Here is a 22,333-nt window from a genome sequence, read left to right as displayed (position 1 = left end):
GACCCAGCTGAGTCCTGTGATGCAGCAGACCTCTAATTGTTGTCTCCCTTGGATGTTCTGCCTCCACCTGATGTGTGGGTAGTGTCTTGAGAAAGCTGAATAGCGGACAGAAAGCAGAAAGTTGGGATAAATAGTTATTTTACGATTGGCAGGCAGTGACTAGTGGGGTACCTGTGCTACGACCCCAGGTGTTCACCTTGTATATTAATGATTTGGACTAGGGAAATGTATTATCTCCGAATTTGCAGATGATACAAAGTTGGGTGGGAGTGTGGGTAGTGAGGAGGATGCAGGGATGCTTCAACACGATTTGGACATGCTGAGTGACTGGGCATGTGCATGACAGATGCAGTATAATGTGGATAAATGTGAGGTTATCCACTTGGGTAGCAAAAAATAGTAAGGCAGATTATTATTTGGGTGAGAAAAGGTGGATACTCAGCGAGACCTTGGTGTCCACATGCATCAGTCGCTGTAAGTAAGCGCGCAGGTACAGCAAGCAGTAAAGAAGGCAAATGGTATGTTGGCCTTCATAGCGAGAGGATTTGAGTATAGGAATAGGGATATTTTATTGCAATTGTATAGCGCATTGGTGAGGCCACACCTGGAGTATTTTGTTATCTTTAGCTGAGGATGACAATCCTGATTCTTTTGCTGTCAGTCTGGTCTCAATAAAATTTGAGACGGAGTTACAGGTATCAATTATTGTTTATTTTAACCAGCTAGCTGTGGTGACTCACTCTATTGGGAGAGCAGGACACAACCAGTCTCCTGAATCTTCAACAGCCAGAGTGAACAAAGGGACAAAACATTTCTGTACAGATACATTCAAGTTGCATCAAATTTCACATACATGTGACCAAATAAGGCAACAGTAATGAATGCAAAATTCCCATAGGCTATCCCTATACACTTCTTGACCTGGCCATATATCCTGATTGGCTCATTTCACATTCCTCAGCCCTGGGCTCACTTCACATTCTTCAGCCCTTTGGGGGGGGGGGGAGGGGGCTTTCACTCAGCATTCTCGTCCTAGCAATTACCCATCCCCCCCCCCCCCATCCAAGCCATGCTTTGCCCAGTTCCTTTGTTCCGGCTCCTATACCCGGGTATCCTCTACATTATCCTAACTAATTATCCCATTTTGTATCCATGATGTGGAGATGCCGGCGTTGGACTGGGGTGAGCACAGTAAGAAGTCTTACAACACCAGGTTAAAGTCCAACAGGTTTGTTTCAAACACGAGCTTTCGGAGCACTGCTCCTTCCTCAGGTGAATGGAGAGGTATCTTCATTCTCTCCATTCACCTGAGGAAGGAGCAGTGCTCCGAAAGCTCGTGTTTGAAACAAACCTGTTGGACTTTAACCTGGTGTTGTATCACATTTGTTTGTTCAATTCCTCAAGGAAGGATATTCTTGCTATGGAGGAAGTGCAGTGATGGTTTACCTGGCTGATTCCTGGAATGGCCAGACTGTCGTAGGAGGAGAGACTAAATCGGTTGGCATTATATTCATTGGAGTTTAGAAGATGAGAAGGGATCTCACAGAAACTTAAAATTCTAACCAGATTAGACAGGGTCAATTCAGAAAGAATGTTTCCGATGATGGGGGAGTCCAGAACTAGGGGTCATAGTTTGAGGATATGGGGGAAATCTTTCGGACTGAGGTGAGGAGAACCTTCGTCACCCAGAGAGTGGTGAATCTGGAATGCACTACCACAAAAAGTAGTTGAGGCTAAAATGTTGTGTAATTTCATGAAGGAATTAGATATAGCTTTTGGGCCTAAAGGGGTCAAGTGGTATGAACAAAGGACCATACAGCACAGGAACGGGCCCTTTGTCCCTCCATGCCTGCGCCGATCACGTATCCAATCTAGACCAACCGCCTGTATCCTTCTATACCGCATCTGTTCATGTGCCTATCCAGATAAATCTTAACGTGTCTGCCTCAACCACCTCACTTGGCAGTGCATTCCAGGCCATCACCACCCTCTGTGTAAAAAACCTTCCCCCCTCACCTTGAACTTGTGCCCCCTTGTAATTGTCATTTCCGCTCTGGGATAAAGCCATTGTACACTCTATCTATAACCCTAATAATTTTATAAACTTCTATCAGGTTGCCCCTCAGCCTCTGTCTCTCTAGGAAGAACAATCCCAGTTTATTCAATCTCTCCTCATAACTCATACCCTCCAGACCAGGCAACTTCCTGGTAAACATTTCTGTACTCTCGCCAAAGCCTCCACCTCCTTCTGGTAGTGCGGTGACCAGAATTGGACACAGTATTCCAAATGTGGCCTAACCAACGTTCTATATAACTGTAACATAATCTTCGAGATTTTATACTCGATACCCCATCCTATGAAGGCAAGCATGCCATATGCTTTCTTTACCACCATTTCCACCTGTGCAGCCAATTTTAAGGATCTCTGGACCTGCACGTCCAGATCGCTATGTGTCTCTGTGCTTCTGATGGTTCTGCCATTTTTGTAGATCCCACCTGAGTTGAATCTACCAAAAAATCACCTCTCATTTGTCCTGGTTAAATTCCATCTGCCATTTCTCTGCCCAATTTTGCAGCCTATCTATATCATGTTGTTTTGACAATTTTCATCACTATCCGCAACTCCTGCAATCTTGGGGGGTAGAGATAGAGACGGGATCAGGGTATTGAACTTGTTGATCAGCCATGATTACATTGAATGGTGAAGCAGGATCGAAGGGCCTAATGGTCTCTTCCTGCTTCTATTTTCTATGTATGTATCAGGAACTATATGGTGCTCACCAGATTGTGCCTCAGAAGCCTGTCCACTAATCTTGCCCATGGAGATGTGCGTCTACTCTGGTGAAAGGTGCAGGTAATAGCTGTGACACATCGACGGTCATCTCCTTGGAGCTCTCCTCCAAAATGGCCTCTTTTATCTGGGGGGGGGGGGGGGGGGGAGGGGATGAGAGAATCGATATGTAGTCGTTGAAAAGAAAGGATCATTTTGTCTGACATGAACAACACACTTCAGAGAGGTCATCTGAGTGAAGGGGCAGTGGATCATGAATTCTGTGGCACAGGCAACCTTGCTATTGGTGACTGCTCTGTCCTCAGACAACCTCCGCGATCTCCAGAGCCAATTTCTCATTGGGAGTGCGGACTGGTGTCTCTAGGTACTGCCTTGGTCCTTTCCTGCTTATTATGGGCTATCTTCTCTGTGGGGGCAAGGAGAGGTATTGTGATCCTCACGCTTGATGGGTCAGGGGGTTTCATAGCAGGTGACATTTTTGGACATGGCAGGGGTTGCCAGTGGGTTCTGAAGAGCAAGCACAAAGATATGGGGAGAGTGCGAGGCGCCAGCCACTGATTTGGAGGGAAATGGAGGGGTAACAGGCGGAACTGATGCCAGGAGAGAGGTGGTAAATTACCCTTGCAGTTCGATGGAGGTCGTTGGTCTTCTGACTTTGGACCGCGGTCCTCCTTGTCATGCTTCCCACACTGACAGATGCTGCCACTACCTCCCAGGCGGTATTGATGACCCTGCTGCTGGTCCTCCAACACTCTCTAGGAATCAGGGCGTCCCATTTCACATCAACTGCATCGGACAGCCAGTAATGGTGAGAAGCTCGTGGGGGCTCATTTCCAAAACGTAAGTCCTGTTAAAAAGGGGCTGCGATCTCGCCGATGCGGCCGTCGAGAAACACCCCTCCAATTGTTATTTTCCCTTGGATATTATTCCGTTAAATTGCGCGCAAAGTCTCCCATGGCAACCCTGCTGCCTTAGCTGCTTCCTTGTATAATTTATGCAATTACCACTTCACAGCTCCTACCAGGGGAGTATACACAAACTTCCAAAATAAACTTAAATCTTTTAATATTTCTTAATTCTCTGCATTCAGTCTCCGTTGCCTGCTTATCTCATCATTGAAGTATTTTGATCATTAATAACTAAGGCTATTCTTCTGCCTCCACCATTTTTTCTATATTTTCTGTAGAACTTCAAACCTGGTATATTTAGTTCCTAACCCTGACTGTCCTGCGATCATAGCTTAAATTTCTGTTTGTAGGTCCCAGTCCTGCTTGAGGGAAGATATGCAGGTCAAGAACCCACACATTCTGGGCCCAGAAGATGATTTTTGATATGGCGCCAATTAATTTGCTGTCTCTGAGATCCTTGTCCAATTAAGGTGGAGGACAACCTCTTGAGGCTGGAAAAGAATGATTATTTGGGTCATGCACCCTATCCTGGTCTGCCACTATATTACTTGCATGTTTCTTATTTCCCTCTTCTTGTTTCATTACTTCACATTTTTCAATTATCCCTTTTACTTGTCAGGCCTAAAGCACAATTTGGATTGGATTGGATTGGATTTGTTTATTGTCACGTGTACCGAGGTACAGTGAAAAGTATTTTTCTTCATGCAGCTCAAACAGATCATTGAGTACATGAAGAAAAAATACATAATAGGGCAACACAAGGTACACAATGTAAATACATGGACACCGGCGTCGAGTGAAGCATACAGGAGAGTAGTATTAATTAGATCAGTCCATAAGAGGATCGTTTAGGAGTCTGGTAACAGCTGGGAAAAGCTGTTTTTGAATCTGTTCGTGCGTGTTCTCAGACTTTTGTATCTCCTGACGATGGAAGAAGTTGGAAGAGTAAGCCGGGTGGGAGGGGTCTTTGATTATGCCACAAGTTATTCTTTTGACTTTTATGCCAATCTTTTGTTTATTTATGAACTATTATGCTACCAGTTTCCATCATCCATTTACTAGTTTAAAGTCCTTGTGCCTGCCCTGGTCCCTGGCCCAGTTTGCAGCCAATTCCAACAGTACAGTTCCTTCCTGCCCCAATACTGGTGCTAGAGTCCCATGAAATGGCATCCCTCTTTTTCTGCATCATTCCGTCTGTCACATGTTCACTGTCTTAATATGCTTATACCTGCACCAGTTTTCATGTGGCTTGGATAATAATCCAGAGATTTACAACCTTGAGGTCTTCTTTAATTTTTTCTTGGTTATCATGAGGGGTGTGGATAGTATAGGTGGGAATAAACTGTTCCCATTGGCAGACAGATCGAGAATCCGAGAACGCCAAGGGTAAGTGGAAAATAATCAAACGTGACATGAGAAAAGCTTTTTTGCGCAGTGAATGGTTACCATCTGAATGTACTGATCGAGAATGTGGTGGTGACAGATTCAATTGTGGCTTTCAAGAGGGAGGTAGATAATTATCTGAAGAAAGAAAATTTTGCAGGGCTATGATTCACAACTTTCGAGTGAAGGAATTCCTTCTCATCTCCGTTTTAATTGGTCCCTGATCCTGAGACTCTGTTTTAAATTCCCCAACCAGCAGAAAGAATCTCTCAGCATCCACCCTATACAGCCCTTTCAGAATCTTGGATGTTTCAGTGAGATCACCTCTCATTCTTCTAAACTCCAGAGAATATAGGCCTATTTTAATTAGCCTCTCATCATAGGACAGCCTCCTCATCCAAGGAACCAGTTTTTAAAAAATCTTTATCGTCACAAGTAGACTTACATTAACACTGCAATGAGGTTACTGTGAAAAGGCCTCGTCACCACTATCCAGTGCCTGTTCGGGTACACAGAGGGAGAATTCCGAATGTCTAAATTCCAGAACAACGCATCTTTCGGACTTGTGGGAGGAAACCTAGCACCCAGAGGGAACCCATACAGACACGGAGAATGTGCAGACTCCACACAGACAGTGACCCAAACCGGGAATCGAACCTGGGCCTCCTAGGATTCTCTGGGAAGCCAGGGAGGAGATTGCAGAGCCTTTGTCCTTGATCTTTATGTCGTCTTTGTCGACAGGAATAGTGCCGGAAGACTGGAGGATAGCAAATGTTGTCCCCTTGTTCAAGAAGGGGAGTAGAGACAACCCTGATAATTATAGACCTGTGAGCCTTACTTCGGTTGTGGGTAAAATGTTGGAAAAGGTTATAAGAGATAGGGTTTATAATCATCTTGAAAAGAACAAGTTGATTAGCGATACTCAACACGGTTTTGTGAAGGGTAGGTCATGTCTCACAAACCTTATTGAGTTTTTTGAGAAGGTGACCAAACAGGTGGATCAGGGTAAAGCTGTTGATGTGGTGTATATGGATTTCAGTAAGGCGTTTGATAAGGTTCCCCACGGTAGGCTATTGCAGAAAATAAGGAAGTATGGAATTGAAGGTGATTTAGCGGTTTGGATCAGTAATTGGCTAGCTGAAAGAAGACAGAGGGTGGTGGTTGATGGCAAATGTTCATCCTGGAGTTCAGTTACTAGTGGTGTACCGCAAGGATCTGTTTTGGGGCCATTGCTGTTTGTCATTTTTATAAATGACCTGGAAGAGGGTGTAGAAGGATGGGTTAGTAAATTTGCAGATGACATGAAGGTCGGTGGAGTTGTGGATAGTGCTGAAGGATGTTATAGGATACAGAGGGACATAGATAAGCTGCAGAGCTGGGCTGAGAGGTGGCAGATGGAGTTTAATGCGGGAAAGTGTGAGGTGGTTCACTTTGGAAGGAGTAACAGGAATGCAGAGTACTGGGCTAATGGCAAGATTCTTGGTAGTGTAGATGAACAGAGAGATCTCGGCATCCAGGTACATAAATCCCTGAAAGTTGCCACCCAGGTTAATAGGGCTGTTAAGAAGGCATATGGTGTGCTAGCCTTTATAAGCAGGGGGATTGAGTTTCGGAACCACAAGGTCATGCTGCAGCTGTACATAACTCTGGTGCGGCCGCACCTGGAGTACTGCGTGCAGTTCTGGTCACCACATTATAGGAAGGATGTGGAAGCTTTGGAAAGGGTTCAGAGGAGATTTACTAGGATGTTGCCTGGTATGGAGGGAAGGTCTTACGAGGAAAGGCTCAGGGAATTGAGGTTGTTTTCGTTAGAGAGGAGAAGGCTGAGAGGTGACTTAATAGAGACATATAAGATAGTCAGAGGGTTAGATAGGGTGGACAGTGAAGAGTCTTTTTCCTCGGATGGTGATGACCAACACGAGGGGACATAGCTTTAAATTGAGGGGTGATAGATATAGGACAGATGTCAGAGGCAGTTTCTTTACTCAGAGAGTAGTAGGGGTGTGGAACGCCCTGCCTGCAACAGTAGTAGACTCGCCAACTTTAAGGGCATTTAAGTGGTCACTGGATAGACATAGGGATGAAAATGGAATAGTGTAGGTCAGATAGGCTTCAGATGGTTTCACAGGTCGGCGCAACATCGAGGGCCGAAGGGCCCGTACTGCGCTGTAGTGATCTATGTTCTAGATGTGGTCTCACTTAAAACCCTGTACAACTGTAACAAGACTTCTTTATTCCTGTACTCTAATCCCCTTGCAGTAAAGGCCAATAGGCCATTTGCCCTCCTAGTTGTTTGACATACCTGCATGCTAACTTTCTGCGTTCATAGTATGAGCGTACCCCAAGTATCTCTGAACATCAACATTTACAAGTTCCATACATTTTAAATAATATTCTACTTCTCTATTCTTGCAACTAAAGTGGATAACTTCACATTTCCCTACATTATACTCCATCTTGTTGCCTACTCACTTTGCCTTTCTGTATCTATTTGCACACCTCTGTGTCTTCCCTACAGCTCATCTTTGTATCACCAGGAAACTTAGATGCATTACTCTTGGTTTCTTTGTCTCAATTATTAATATAGGTCATAAATAATTGAGGTACCAACAGTGGTCCTTGTGGTACTCCACTAGCCACCTTCTGTGAACTTGAATATATCCCATCTGTTATCCAGTCCGCAATCCATGCTAACATATTAATCCCAACTCCTTGAGCCCTTATCTTGCCTATTAATCTTTTCTGTGGCACCTCATCAAATGCCTTTTGGAAATCCAGGTATGCTACATCTACTAGTTCCCCATTATCTATCTTACTCATTACATCCTCAGAAAAGTCATAAATTTGTCAAACAGGATTTCCGTAAAATTATGTTTTGTTCTAATCATACCAGTGTACTTTGTCGGATTTTAGTCTCAAGTTTGAGAATACATTTTGGTCCAAACCTACTACTTTGAGTTTTTTTTTTATAAATATTTACATTTCTGTTCTGCAGTCAAGGCAGCAGGATAGATTCTGGGACTGCAGAAAAGCTGGATGAAATGGGGACAGTGAATAGAATATTTAACCAAATGAAATGAGCCTCAACTTGCCAAATGCCTTTCCCACAAATAAAAACAAAAGATGCAGGAAATCCTCAACATCTACCTTTTCCACAGATAGCTTCAAAACTAGCACCTCATAGCACTTGTGCACTCAATTCACACTACGTACAGAGAGCTCTACTCCAGGTAATTTAAGAAAATTAGTTAAATTCACTGGATGAAGCACTATTGAGCAAGTGTCTGCTGGCTGCAGGGTTATTTCAGGGTTACCGGGCGGCACTTGGCACAGTGATCAGCACTGCTGTCTACGGCGCTGAGGACCCGGGTTCGAATCCCAGCTCTGGACCACTGTCTGTGTGGAGTTTGCACATTCTCCTCGTGTCTGCATGGGTTTCACCCCCCATAACCCAAAGATGTGCAGGTTAGGTGGATTGGCCATGCTAAACTGCCCCTTAATTAGAAAAAAAATAATTGGGTACTCTAAATTTATTTTTAAAAATTTTGGGTCACAGATCTTTCACTGAAAAGCAGGTTAGATACATTAAATATGAACATGTAGTTCCACCAAATGAAATGAAATGAAAATCGCTTATTGTCACAAGTAGGCTTCAATTAAGTTACTGTGAAAAGCCCCTAGTCGCCACATTCCGGCGTTATCGTAGAAGAGATATTAAGTTGAGCAGTTTCTAAGTTTAACCTACATCTTTTGGTTGTGTGGAGGGCATCATAAAGTTGTAGCAGAAACCTGGGGCGGGATTCTCCCCTACCCGATGGGGCGGGGGGTCCCGGCGGGATGGAGTGGCGTGAACAACTCCGGCGTCGGGCCGCACCAAAGGTGCGGAAGTCTCCGCACCTTTAGGGGCCAAGCCCTAACATTGAGGGGCTAGGCCCACGCCGGAGTGATTGGCGCCCCGCCGGTCGGCGGGAACGGCCTTTGGCGCCACGCCAGCCGGGGCCGAAGGGACTTCGCGGCCGGCGGATGTCCACGCATGCGTTGGAGTGTCAGCGACTGCGGACGTCATCCCCGCGCATGCGCAGGGGAGGGGGTCACTTCAGCACTTCAGCCACCGCCATGGTGAAGACTATTGCGAAGGCGGAAGGAAAAGAGTGCCCCCTCGGCACAGGCCTCCCCGCCGATCAGTGGGTCCCGATTACGGGCCAGGCCACCGTGGGGGCACCCCCCCGGGGCCAGATCCCGCGCCCCCTCCCAGGACCCCGGAGCCCGCCTGGTCCCGCCGGTAAGATAGATGGTTTGATCCACGCCGGCGGGAGAGGCATGACAGTGGCGGGACTTCGGCCCATTGCGGGCCAGAGAATCGCAGGGGGGACCCGCCGACTGGCATTCTCTCCCCCCCCCGCCCCGCCGAATCTCTGGTGACGGCGGGGGCGGGATTGACGCCGGCGATTCTCCGACCCGGCGGGGGGTCGGAGAATCCCGCCCCTCGTTCTTTAAAATAATGCGTTAAAGTTGACCATTGCATTGCCCTAAATCCGACAAGTTTTACTGATCATGAGAAAAAAAGAAAACAGTGTAAAGCTTTTTTAAAAACGAATGAATTGAGCTCTATTCTTGCGGTGGGAAGGGATATTAATATCTGAAACAAAAGTAAATCATTGTGTACATATCCATCCAACAATATTATTACTATTATGAAAAAAATGTAGAAGCTTAATTTGCTGTCAGTATTTTTTGGTGGCAGAATTAGAATTCAGAAAAGATTCATTTTCATTTTTACTGGTATTTTTTAAAAGGCTAATTATAGTTTGCTTGGCAGTCAGCAGTGAGATGGGAGATTTTTTTCTTTGATCCTTTGTTTTTTATTTGGCACCACAGACATCTAAATGACATGTTGGAAAACATTACTGACAAGATTGACAAAAATTGGAATGGGCTCAGCTGCAGCAGGCCTCCAGGCGTTATGATATACCTCCAATAAATTAGACACTGAATTGAATGATGGTTATTGTCAGTTATATAGGGGCTGTTTAGCACACTGGGCTAAATCGCTGGCTTTGAAAGCAGACCAAGGTAGGCCAGCAGCACGGTTCGATTCCCATAACAGCCTCCCCGAACAGGTGCCGGAATGTGGCGACTAGAGGCTTTTCACAGTAACTTCATTGAAGCATAGCTTTCCTTTTGATGTAAGATTCAATATGCACGGATAATTTACAGGCTAACATATAAATATTTACCATGACTGAATTTATAGAATTAATTGGAACTTGATACCTGATTTGATAATGTAGCTCAGAACGACTGGAATATATATTCAGATTGGGAGACCATTGAATGTTGCAAGTTGCCTAATATGCATTTTTTCCCTTGTCCAGTAATTAAGCAATCTCTGACAGGTATATCATTATTTTCTAATTTATGACTCCTAACCTGGGAAACTGTAAAACTGTAGATCCAATATCAATCCTGCGAATGACTTATAAACTACTGGAACATGTTTTTCACCAGACAATTGACCCTCTGATTCAATGATATCCAAAGAACAAGTGGGATTCTGGCCTAATCACAATTGCTGCAACCAAGTTTTGTCTTCTGCAGTGTTCACAAGGCAGGATTCCAAATTAACTCCAAAAACTGGTGCAGCTTCTGTAGTCCTGTCATCGGCCGACGATACAGTTCTAGATTAAAGGACTGATTCTGAGGCTCACAAAGATCATCTCTCCTTCAAAATACTGTTCCTGCTTTGGATGAGTCTGCAGAATGGGCAGCTACGTGTCCATTTGGGTGATCAAGTCAACTTCCCAGTTTCCTCAACAGCGTTCTGCCACAAAGCTCAATACTCCTAGATATTCTTCAGTGTCTGCGCAAGAGACATGCCACCAATTAAGTTTTGCAGATTTGCCGTAGTCGATGACATTCCCTTGGCAACGCAAGAGGCAACCTTCCAATGATACCAAGCTAATCTTAAACAGGGATCTAATCACCATACAGGAAGCTCAGGCCAAACATCCATAAAAGAACAGTCACTTCTTTCTATCATAGAAGAATGCAGAGTGGACTCTTAAAGTGAGCCTCTGCAGCTGTACTGTGCCACATAGCCCCAAGGTTCACCACAGCCCTCTGGAAAGTCTAGCAAATGGAGGAAAATGTTGCCTCTTTGTCTCCTGGGACCTCAACAACTGCTCGGAGTTGCACCCACTGACTTAACCTGACAATGCATTTTCAAGCCTGATGAAGCTTGAGAAGCCTAAGTTCACAGAATTTTTTTTATTATTAATTTACGGGATGTGATAGCCGCTGGTAAGGCCAGCATTTATTGCCCATCCCTAGTTGCCCTTCAGAATGTGGTGGTGGTGCGTTGCCTTCTGAACCGCTGCAGCCTTTTGAAGTGTAGGTACACCCACTGTGCTGTTAGGGATGGAGTTCCAGGATGTTGTCCCAGTGACAGTGAAGGAACGGCAATATATTTCCAAGTCAGGGTGGTGAGTAACTTGGAGGAGAATCTCCAACTGGTAGGGTTCCCAGGTATCTGCTGCTCTTGCCTTCGGGATGGTAGTGGTCATAGGTTTGGAATATACTGTCTAAGGAACCTTGGTGAGTTACTGCAGTGCTTCTTTAGATGGTACACATGGCTGCCACTGTTTGTCGGTGGTGGAGGGTTTGAATGTTTATGGAAAGGGGAGCAATCAAGCGGGCTGCTTTGCCCTAGATTGTGTCGAGCTTCTGGAGTGTTGTTGGAGCTGCACTCATCCAGGCAAGTGGGGAGTATTCCATTACACTTCTGACTTGTGCGTTGTAGGTATTAGACATGCTTTGGGGAGTCGGGAGTCAAGCTGCTCGCCGTTGGATTCCTTACCTTTGACCTGCGCTGGTAGCCACAGAATTAACATAGCTAGTCCAGTTCAATTTTTGATCAATATTAACCCCAGGATGATGACTGTGGGGGACTCAGCGATGGTAATGCCATTGAATGTCAAGGGGCGGTGGTTTGATCCTCTTGTGGGAGATGGTCATAGCCTGGCAGTTGTGTGGTGCAAATGTAACTTGTCAGCCCAAGCTTAGGTGCTATCCAGGTCTTGCTGCATTTTGGCCATGGACTGCTTCATTATCTGAGGAGTCATGAATGGTACTGAACATTGTGCGGTCATCCACAGACACCCACAACCTCTGACCTTATGTTGAAAGGGAGGTCATTGACGAAGCAGCTGAAGATGGTTGGGAGTCCCTGAGGAACTCTTGCAGTGGTGTCCTGGAGCTGAGATGGTTGATCTCCAACCACCACAACTATCTTAGTTTGTGCCAGGTATGACTCCAACCAGCGGAGAGTTTTCCCCCTGATTCCCATTGACTCCAGTTTAGCTAGGGCTCCTTGATGCTATACTCGGTCAAACGTTGCCTTGATGTCAAGCATAGTCACTCTCCCCTCACCAAGAGCATTCAGCTCTTTTGTCCATGTTTGAACCAAGGCTGTAATAAGGTCAGGAGCTGAATGACCCTGGGAGAACCCAAACTGAGCATCCGTGAGCAGGTTATAAGAACATTATAACTAGGAGCAGGAGTAGGCCATCTGGCCCTTCGCGCCTGCTCCGCCATTCAATGAGATCATGGCTGAGCTTTTGTGGACTCAGCTCCACTTTCCAGCCCGAACACCATAACTCTTTATCCCTTTATTCTTCAAAAAACTATCAATATTTACCTTGAAAACAAATAATGAAGGAGCCTCAACTGCTTCACTGGGCAGGGAATTCCATAGGTTCATAACCCTTTGGGTAAAAAAGTTCCTCCTAAACTCAGTCCTAAATCTACTTCCCCTTATTTTGAGGCTATGCCCCCTAGTTCTGCTTTCAACCGCCAGTGGAAACAACCTGCCCGCATCTATCCTATCTATTCCCTTCATAATTTTATATGTTACAATAAGATCCCTCCCTCCCCCCATCCTTCTAAATTCCAACGAGTACAGTCCCAGTCTACTCAACCTCTCCTCATAATCCAACCCCCTCAACTCTGGGATTAACCTAGTGAATCTCCTCTGCACACCCTCCAGGACCAGTGCGTTCTTTCTCAGGTAAGGAGACCAAAACTGAACACAATACTCCAGGTGTGGCCTCACTAACACCTTATATAGTTACAGCATAACCTCCCTTGTCTTAAACTATCCCTCTAGCAATGAAGGACAAAACTCCATTCGCTTTCTTCATCACCTGCTGCACCTGTAAACCAACTTTTTGCGACTCATGCACTCGGCCACCAGGTCCCTCTGCACAGCAGCATGTTTTAATATTTTATTGCTGAGCAAGTGCCACCTGATAGCACTGTTGATGGCTCCTTCCATCTCTTTGTTGAAGATGGAGAGTAGATTGATAGGGCTGTAATTGGCTGGGTTGAATTTGCCTGTTTCTTGTGCACAGGACACACCTGGCAATTTTCCACATTGCCGGGTAGATGCCAGTGTTGTAGCTGTACTGGAACAGCTTGTTTGGGAGGCGGTAAGTTCTGGAGCGCAAGTCACCAGTACTATTGCCGGAATATTGTCAGGGTCCAGTATCCAGCAGTATCCAGTGCCTTCAGCCGTTTCTTGATATCCCATGGAGTGAATCGTATTGCCTGAAGGCTGACATCTGTGATACTAGGGATCTCCGGAGCAGACCGAAATGGGTCATCCACTCGGCACTTCTGGCTGAAGATTGTTGCGAATGCCTCAGCCTTGTCTTCTGCACATATATGCTGGGCTCCTCCATCATTGACAATGTGGATATTTGTGGAGCCTCCTCCTTCAGTGAGTTGTTTAATTGTCCATCACCATTCATGGCTGAATGTGGCAGGACTGCAGAGCTTAGATCTGATGTGTTTGTTGTGGAATCGCTTTGTTCTGCGTATTACTTGCTACTTATGCTGTTTGGCGCACAGGTAGTGCTGTGTTGGAGCTTCAACAGGTTGACACCTCGGGCGGGATTCTACGACCCCCCCCCCCCCCCCCCCCCCCCCCGCCGGGTCGGAGAATCGCCGGGGGTCGGTGTGAATCCTGTCCCCGCCCTCCTCCAAATTCTCCCGCCCCCCGAAAAATTGCCCCGGCGTGAGTCGCGCCACCCGCCCCGGAGAATGGCGGGGACCGGCGCAACTCAATGGACCCCGGGGCTTCACGAATTCTCAGGCCCGTGATGGGCCGAAGTCCCGCCCGTTCTTTGCCAGTCCTACTGGCGTAAATTAGAATAGGTCCCTTACCGGCGGGACCTGGCAGCGCGGGTGGGCTCCAGGGTTCTTGGGGGGACGCGAGGGGATCTGGCCCCGGGAGGTGCCCCCACGGTGGCCTGGCCCGCGATCGGGGCCCATCGATCTGCGGGCGGGTCTGTGCCGTGGGGGCACTCTATCCTTCCGCATCGGAGGCTGTGGTCCTCCGCCATTCCCGATGCGGAAGCAAATCTCTCTGCGCATGCGCGGGGATGACGCCAGCACACGCTGGCGCTCCCACGCATGCGCCGGCCGGCGGAGGCCCTTTGGCGCCAGTTGGCGTGGCGCTAAGCCCCTTTCCGCCGGCGAGAAAGGGGTGCGACGCCGGAGTGGTTCATGCCACTCTGTCCCGCCGGGTCCCCTTACCCCCCCGCGCCAGGTAGGGGTAAATCCCGCCCCTCATTTTTTGGTATCCCTGATGTTGCTCCTAGCGGAGAGAAGTTTCAAACAACAGAGAAACTAACATCAGAGGGTAAACTGCGACAGATATACATGTCAGTTACTAAGGGTCACGATTCCAAGGTGAGAGGGGAAAGGTTTAAGGGAGATATGCGTGGAAAGTTCTTTACGCAGAGGGTGGTGGGTGCCTGGAACGCATTGCCAGTGGAGGTGGTAGAGGCGGGCACGATAGCGTCATTTAAGATGTATCTAGACAGATACATGAATGGGCAGGGAGCAGAGGGATACAGATCCTTAGAAAATAGGCGACAGTTTTAGATAGAGGATCTGGATCGGCATGGGCTTGGAGGGCCGAAGGGCCTGTTCCTGTGCTGTAATTTTTCTTTGTTCTTTGGGGGGAGAGGAAGGGGGAAGCAAAGGAGAGAAAGGGTAAGGAAAGTTGGATAAGGTGGGGAGGCCTTTCACACCTTTTTGTTCTCTCTGGGGACTGCCATTTCCCCTTGGTTTCTGTGGCTATTAGCACCCCGGTTCCATGGGTTTCTGTGGCTATGACTCCTCTTTCATTCTCACTCCATGGTATAAATATTTCCCACTTTCTCTATCTTTTAGCTTTGACAAAGGGTCATCTGGACTCGAAATGTTAGCTCTTTTCTCTCCCTACAGATGCTGCTAGACCTGCTGAGATTTTCCAGCATTTTCTCTTTGGTTGCTCCTGACATGCTGTCCTGCACTTTTCTTTGAACTTGATTGGTGGTAATGGTAGAGTGGGAGATATGCCTGACCATGAGATTGCAGATTGTGTTTGAATACCACAGAATACAATTTTGTTGATGGCCTCATGGATGCCCAATCTTGCTAGATCTGTTTGAAATCTATCCCATTTAGCACGGTGGTAGTGCCACAACACACGATGGAGGGTATCCTCAATGTGAAGATTGGACTTTATCTCCACAAGGACTGTGCGGTGGTCACTTCTACTGATACTGTCATGGACAGATGCATTTGCAGCAGGTAAATTGGTGAGGATGAGGTCAAGTTTGTTTTTCCCTCTTGTTGGTTCTCTCACCACCTGCTGCAGTCCTAGTCTAGCAGCTATGTCCTTTAGGACCCGGCCAGCTCGGTCTGTGGTGGTACTACTAAGCCACTCTTGGTGATGATCATTGAAGTCCCTCACCCAGAGCATATTCTGCACCCTTGCCAGCCTCAGTGCTTCCTCCAAATGGTGTTCAACATTGAGGAGTACTGATTCAACAGCTGATTTCATAGAAATAGCTGATGGTGGCCAGTAAGTGGCAATCAGCAGGAGGTTTCCTTGCCCATGTTTAATCTGAAGCCATGAGACTTCATGGGGTCCAGAGTTGATGTTGAGGACACCCAGGGCAACTCCCCCTAAAGGACATTAATGAACCAGATGCGTTTTTACGACAATGGCTTCATGGTCATCATTATACTTTTAATTCCAGAATCTGTTTATTGAGTTTAAATTCAATCACCTGCCGTGCGATTCGAACCCAGGACCCGAGATCGTTATCCTGGGTCTCTGGATTACCGGTGGCAATCTAATGGTGATTGCCACTCCTCGGAAGAATGCCACCACCTCCCCTACAAATAAAACACCTCATGAAATACCTGAAGAAGGAGATCTCTGGGGCGGAATTCTCCGACCCCCTCGCAGGGTGGTGGAATCACCCGGGGCCTTCGTAAATCCCGCCGTGGCTGGAATTCTCCGCCACCGGGAATCGGCTGGGGCGGGAATCGCGCCCCGCCGGTCGGCGGGCCCCCCGCGGCGATTCTCCAGCCCGCGATGGGCCAAAGTCCTGCATCTCCCGCCGACGTGGATTAGACCACCTCTGTGCCGGCGGGAGAAGGCGGCGCGAGCGGGCCCCGGGGTCCTGGGGGGGGAGGTGCGGGGCGATCGGACCCCGGGGACGCCCCCACGGTGGCCTGTGCCGTGGGGGCACTCTTTTTCTTCCGCCGCCGCCACGGCCTCCACCATGGCGGAGGAGGAAGAGACCCCCTCCACCGCGCATGCGACGGTGGTGACGGCCGCTGACGCTCCGGCGCATACGCGGACCCACGTCGACCGGCAAAGGCCTTTCGGCCAGCCCCGACGCCGTTCGGCATGGCGCGAAAGGCCGTTGGCGCCAGTCGGCGGAGTGGAAGCCACTCCAGTGCGGGCCTAGCCCCTAAAGGTAGCGGAGTACGTCAACCACTCCGGCGTCGGGCCCGACGCTGGAGTGGTTGGCGCCACTCCGCTACGCCGGGACCCCCGCCCTGTCGGGTAGGGGAGAATACCGCCCCTGATTTCAAGCTCCTAACCAATTCTAAACTGCATTCTCCCAAAACATGCCTGATGCGGATACTTGATGAGCAAATGAGAAATTATGATTTCTTCAGTATCCGACTGTAATCATCCAAGAAAAATCATGGAACGTATAATGACGCCCTGCTCAATTGAGAAGTCTGAAGGAAGTATCACCACAATACACAACTGACACAATTATTTGGCTCAACCACTTGAATGTAAAATTATAGCTGTTGCCCTACATCTACATACAGCATAAGATGATAGGTTATGGTGTCCATAATAGTGCATGTGAAAGAGCTCCACATTTCCTTTTTTGAATTTATGTCATCGTTTTAAAATGTTACAATTTGATCTAAATCTGATTGGCTGCATACTAAATATTTCAGCTGTACTGAGGACTATCTGGACTCCATTGATAACCTCACCAGATGCTTAAATGTACGACAGACTGTCAGCCAGTCACCTCATGTCGGTGACAGTGAAGAATTGTACATTACTGTTTGAGCTTGTCAGTGGTTTTGACAGCTGCCAAAGGCGAGCAAAACATGTTAACAACTCTAACAGCTGCAGAAAGAGTGACCAAATTTTAATAATAAAGTCGCTTGTAGTGTCCCAGGGAATTCAGATAGCAGGTTGATTGAAAGACTCTGCCTCCAGTCTCCTTTAGGTCATCCTGAATATTCCAGCTTCACAATACAATAGTGTTGAATAATGGATAACCTGCGAGTTCTTCGTTTCCTTCCGCGTGCGATGCTGAGGAGTGTTACCAGTTCATAGTGGAATCTGGAGTTTCATCAGGACCTGAACACGTTAACTGCATATTTAAACAGGTGTAGAATTTCCAGGGGTGAGGAATTGCAGGCTACTTACGGCACAAGTTTTTTTCATGACTGAGCTAATCCGCGTTATACACGTCTCTACAGGTAGAGTGCACCAGCATTTTGGTGACAGTTGCCGGTAAAAAGTGCCTTTTTTTTGTGGGGGGGGGGGGGGGGGGGGCGGGCGCGGGGGGAGTGAGACACAGGAAACATTCCTTTTCACCGGACTAATGGTTGTTGCCTACAACAGTCTGCTGGAACCGCCGGTTAGATTTTTCTGAGTGCAGCTAGCTAATACTAAGCTTAGAAACCATGTTGGTATGAGGAGAGTTGAAGGTCTCGATTTTAACCACCTGCCACTCACTGAAATTTCTGTTTTCCTGCAGAGCCCTTCTTCCACCGGCTGCCCCCACAGATTTCCCTTTTGTGTCCTGCCATGCTAAATTTCTATTCTTATATGTCAGTTTACAGTCAGTGGTTGTCCAGGTGTTGGGCAGAAGTTTTTTAATGCCCTGCAGTTCAATTTAGCAGGACCTCTGTTCGCCAGCTGTGCTGGGTTCTTTGCCCACTCATGGCAAAGAGGAGCATACTTGTAAAAGTAAAATGCTGTGGAAAACTGCACATCTGAAATAAAAACAGAAAATGGCGGCGATAGTCAGCAGGTCAGGGAGCATTTGTGGAGAGAGAAAGAGACTTGATTCTTCAGAGGAGTGGCAATCACAACTGAATTAGATATGTATTTTTTCCAGAGTAACATTTCCTGGGTAACTACCTGGTTGGTGAATCGGAACCCTCTCGAGTCTCCAACTTGGAGACATTTTCAGAGAGTTCCGAATGCAGAGGGATTGCCCATTGGAAGTTGAAACTTCCCAGTTAAGTTCTATAGAGTCCTTTGTTGGGATTTCTGAGGGTTCCCCCAGCCCACCTTTTGGAGTACAACCATCCGGAGACCAGAAGATCTGAGCCAACGGTTCCGAACGTCTGATGAACAGTCATCGATCTGAAATGTCAACTCACAGATACTACCTAACCTATTGAGTATTTGCAACTCCAGAATTTTCTGCTTTCATCCCTCACCGATCCTGCTCTCTAAAATCAAGGCGCAAGGATTCTTCACAAAATGAACTGAATAGTGTTACAATCCGTGTTATAACTGGACAGCAAGATCCCAGAATGGAACCCTGGCTCAAAAGACTAACTTAAGTTTTTATTAAACATGGAGGAGCAGGCACAGGATGACTAATTAGTTTTAACAGCAAGAAAAATATTTATTAAACGTGAAAATTGGATTATGATACAATATGCCTTTACTCTCCCCTTAGCTTAACAATTACACACAATTTTAAGATTAACATTGATTATAGAGTACATCTTAAGCTTAAGAAAAGGGCGTGGAATGCCCTGCCTGCAACAGTAGTGGACTCGCCAACACTAAACGCATTCAAATGGTCATTGGATAGGCAGATGGACAATAAGGGAATAGTGTCGAGGGACTTTAGAGGGGTTTCACAGGACGGCGCAACATCGTGGGCCGAAGGGCCTGTACTGCGCTGTAATGTTCTATAATGGTCTCATTATCACACACCGATCCCTTTTAAGCACTCAAGATGACTGTGGTAAGACACACTCCTCTCTCAAACAAGTGAATAGAAATTTCTCCTCAAAATACCCCAGATGATTCTTAAACCGTGAGCCACATTTTCTCGCTGAACTCTGGTTTCCATGCAAGCGATTTCATTCTCCGCTCTCAAAAGTCACACTTCCAAAGCTTTTTAATTATGCTTTCCCTCTGCTGCTTATATCCAGGTTTTGTTTTCATGTTTTGTCCCCTTCCTTCAGATTTCCTTCGCTTTGAGAGCTTTTACACAAACTCCCATGATCCAGCCACTGATTTCCACGATTATTTCAAATAATGTCTCCCAATCTGTAGTAATATCTCCCAAAACTTATCAGTACGACAGATATCTTTCTGGCCTCTCATGATCCTATGCCTTTTCACCTCTCTCTGACTTTACTGAACAGTAATCTATTCTGGTTCCCAGTTTTCTCTGTTCCGTTAACTCCAGACTTATTGGAAACTTCTTTTCATTTCTATAGTTTCCTTAACTAAAGACTTTAGATTTCCAGCATTTGTTTTCTTAACCATTACTCTTTAGTATGGCTTTTCTTCCAGCAAGACTGAGAGAGATGTTCCATCTTTAGCCTTTTAAAACCAATCCATCTAACAGAACTGTAAGAGCTGCCTTCTCTCTCACTACTTATGTCCAACAGCACTCAAATTAGCTAAACTAAAACTTCTCTAGCTTATGCGGCCCCAGTGGCTAAGCAAATACTGCTGGTTTATTTACTCTTCACACCAAAGCCCTCTCTTAAGCACAATGGAATTGAAACCAGCCACCTTTGCCCAGCATGAATCTAACTATAGGTTTTACTCTTCCAAGCACAGAAACGTTAAACTAAACCCTTATAAAACTATATCTTATTTCTAATGTTTACCAGTACAACTGTGAATTCCTTAAAACTACCTTTATTTTCCTAACTCTAAACATTCTCAAACCTTTCCACCATTCCACATCTGAGAAGCCAGACAAATAACCTGCTCCAGTTTTTTTAAAATGTGCTGTTCTGCAGTTAGACAGGTGGCTTTGGTAACTTTCTCCACAGATACTGCCAAACTTGCCGAGTTTGTCCAGCATTTTCTGTTTTTGTGTGGCTATGGTAGCTTGATCGTTTCCACTTTTTTGTATTTTCGCCTTATTATCATCCAATGAGAAAGCTTTGAGCTCGATATCTCTGTCTCCTGTTGTCTTTATGGAAAAAAGATAAATAATTTGGCACTATTTCTTTGGCGTACTCCATTTGCTTCAGGTCTTGAGTGAAGAAATAGAATAATGTAATTTCATAGTGGCAAATGCATTAGAGCTTTGCAAGATACCAAACTGTTTGAGGTCAAAATAAGACCAGTTTATGGAAGCCTGAGAGTCATGTGTCTGTCAGGAGTTATTTTACAGAACTGTTCAAATATGCAGCATGGAGTATTAAGGTTCTGATTTTTGAATTAAGGAATTTTGTCAACCTCTTTTCTGACTTTAAAAATAAATATATCAAATGTAGTTACAAAATAATCAAGATCACAATAGATTATATATTGATTAAAGTTTGTTTAAATATTCTGATTAAATTAAACCTTCATAATAATTGTGGACATTCAAAGCTCAAATTATTTTTATTATAGTGTAACACTTTGGGTGGAATGGGTACTTCTTGCCCATTATGGGCTGGATTCTTCGCCCCATCCGCCACAAGACCGCCACGGGCGAGATGCAGACAGTGGAAAAGTCCATTGACCTCGGGCGGGATTCTCCGGTCGCCGGGTGGGCGTGGTTGCAGAATCCTGCCCAATTTTTTTCACCAGTTCTAGGTGCTCCATCTGACAAACTAAAACAAGTATAAGATTTTGTGAGGCTGCAGTTATAGAATAGAATTGAGCATGTTGATCAGCGCACCAAGTTTGCTGTTCTCCTGGTTTGATTTTCTTTTTAAAATATAAACATGGAGTGACAAAAAGCCATTTGCCTAGAAATCCAACAGGACATGCAGTATGTCTTTGGTTCCTCTTGTTGCACCTTGACTATGTAACTCTCTGCCTAGTCCAGATAATATTCCATTCTTCGCAGAATCTTAATGTTCCAGAGAGTATAGATAATACTTGCTCCTATCAATACCAGTATAGCTCCTTTTGGAACAAATTAATCGTACCATTTTAACCGCTTTTGCTTGTTTCAAAGACATTTTAAGTTCATATGGAACTGTGATAGATTTCTACGAAAAATGTAAGCTGAGTGATGTTGCCAACCATTTTCTGTTTAACTATTTGGACATTTCATGAAAATATGAGTACACGTGGTAACTGATACCTGGGCAAAATTACTATGACCTCACCTTGCGTTGTCTGAATACTTGTCTGACTCTTCACTCTCTTTTACAGCGCATCTGATTACTATGATTATGGCCATGGAACCAGTCAGGAGACGTATGAACCATATGGTGAGTAGTGTGTGATGCAACTTTATTAACTTGAGACTCCCAAATAGTTTTTGTAGCAAATTATTCAATATATTTTAGTTTTTACTAGATGAAAAATGAGAAATTTGCATTAACTGTTTTGTGGAAAAGGATATTTCTTAAAAATTATGGCACAGAAACTGGCCATTTCACCCAACTAGTCATTGCCAGTATTTATGTACCAGATTATGTTCTTGAATGAAATGAATGAAAACCCCATGTGTTGTCAGTTTCCAATGGAGCTCCCAATGTTTATTTAAAATGGATTCCTAAAGCAAAGTTCTGTGCCTTTCATTTTGCATGAAATATTATGGTAGGTCAAATGAGTCTGTTATTACTTTTCACCCTTTGAGTTCCTGATGGAGGAAATCAAGCCAAGGAGAGACGGCATTATTCTCCAGCAGCTGTAGGAGCATCTTATGACCATTATTAA

General features: G+C 45.8%; 1 protein-coding gene across 4 annotated transcripts in view; it reads left to right on the top strand.

The window, feature by feature from the left end:
• Window positions 1-22,333, top strand: part of LOC119972303 (KH domain-containing, RNA-binding, signal transduction-associated protein 3-like) — a 246,043-nt gene that overhangs the window by 176,436 nt on the left and 47,274 nt on the right. For all 4 annotated transcript variants that reach the window (XR_005462031.1, XM_038808792.1, XM_038808791.1 and 1 more), the window contains one exon: window positions 21,824-21,882. Coding sequence is in view for 3 of the 4 variants with exons in the window: in XM_038808792.1 (XP_038664720.1) it covers window positions 21,824-21,882 (59 nt within the window). In the remaining variant the exon portion in view is untranslated. The remainder of the gene's footprint in view (window positions 1-21,823; window positions 21,883-22,333) is intronic.

Source organism: Scyliorhinus canicula, chromosome 10, assembly GCF_902713615.1.
Source record: "Scyliorhinus canicula chromosome 10, sScyCan1.1, whole genome shotgun sequence".
Lineage (NCBI taxonomy): Eukaryota > Metazoa > Chordata > Chondrichthyes > Carcharhiniformes > Scyliorhinidae > Scyliorhinus > Scyliorhinus canicula.
This window is presented reverse-complemented; position numbering and strand designations above follow the sequence as displayed.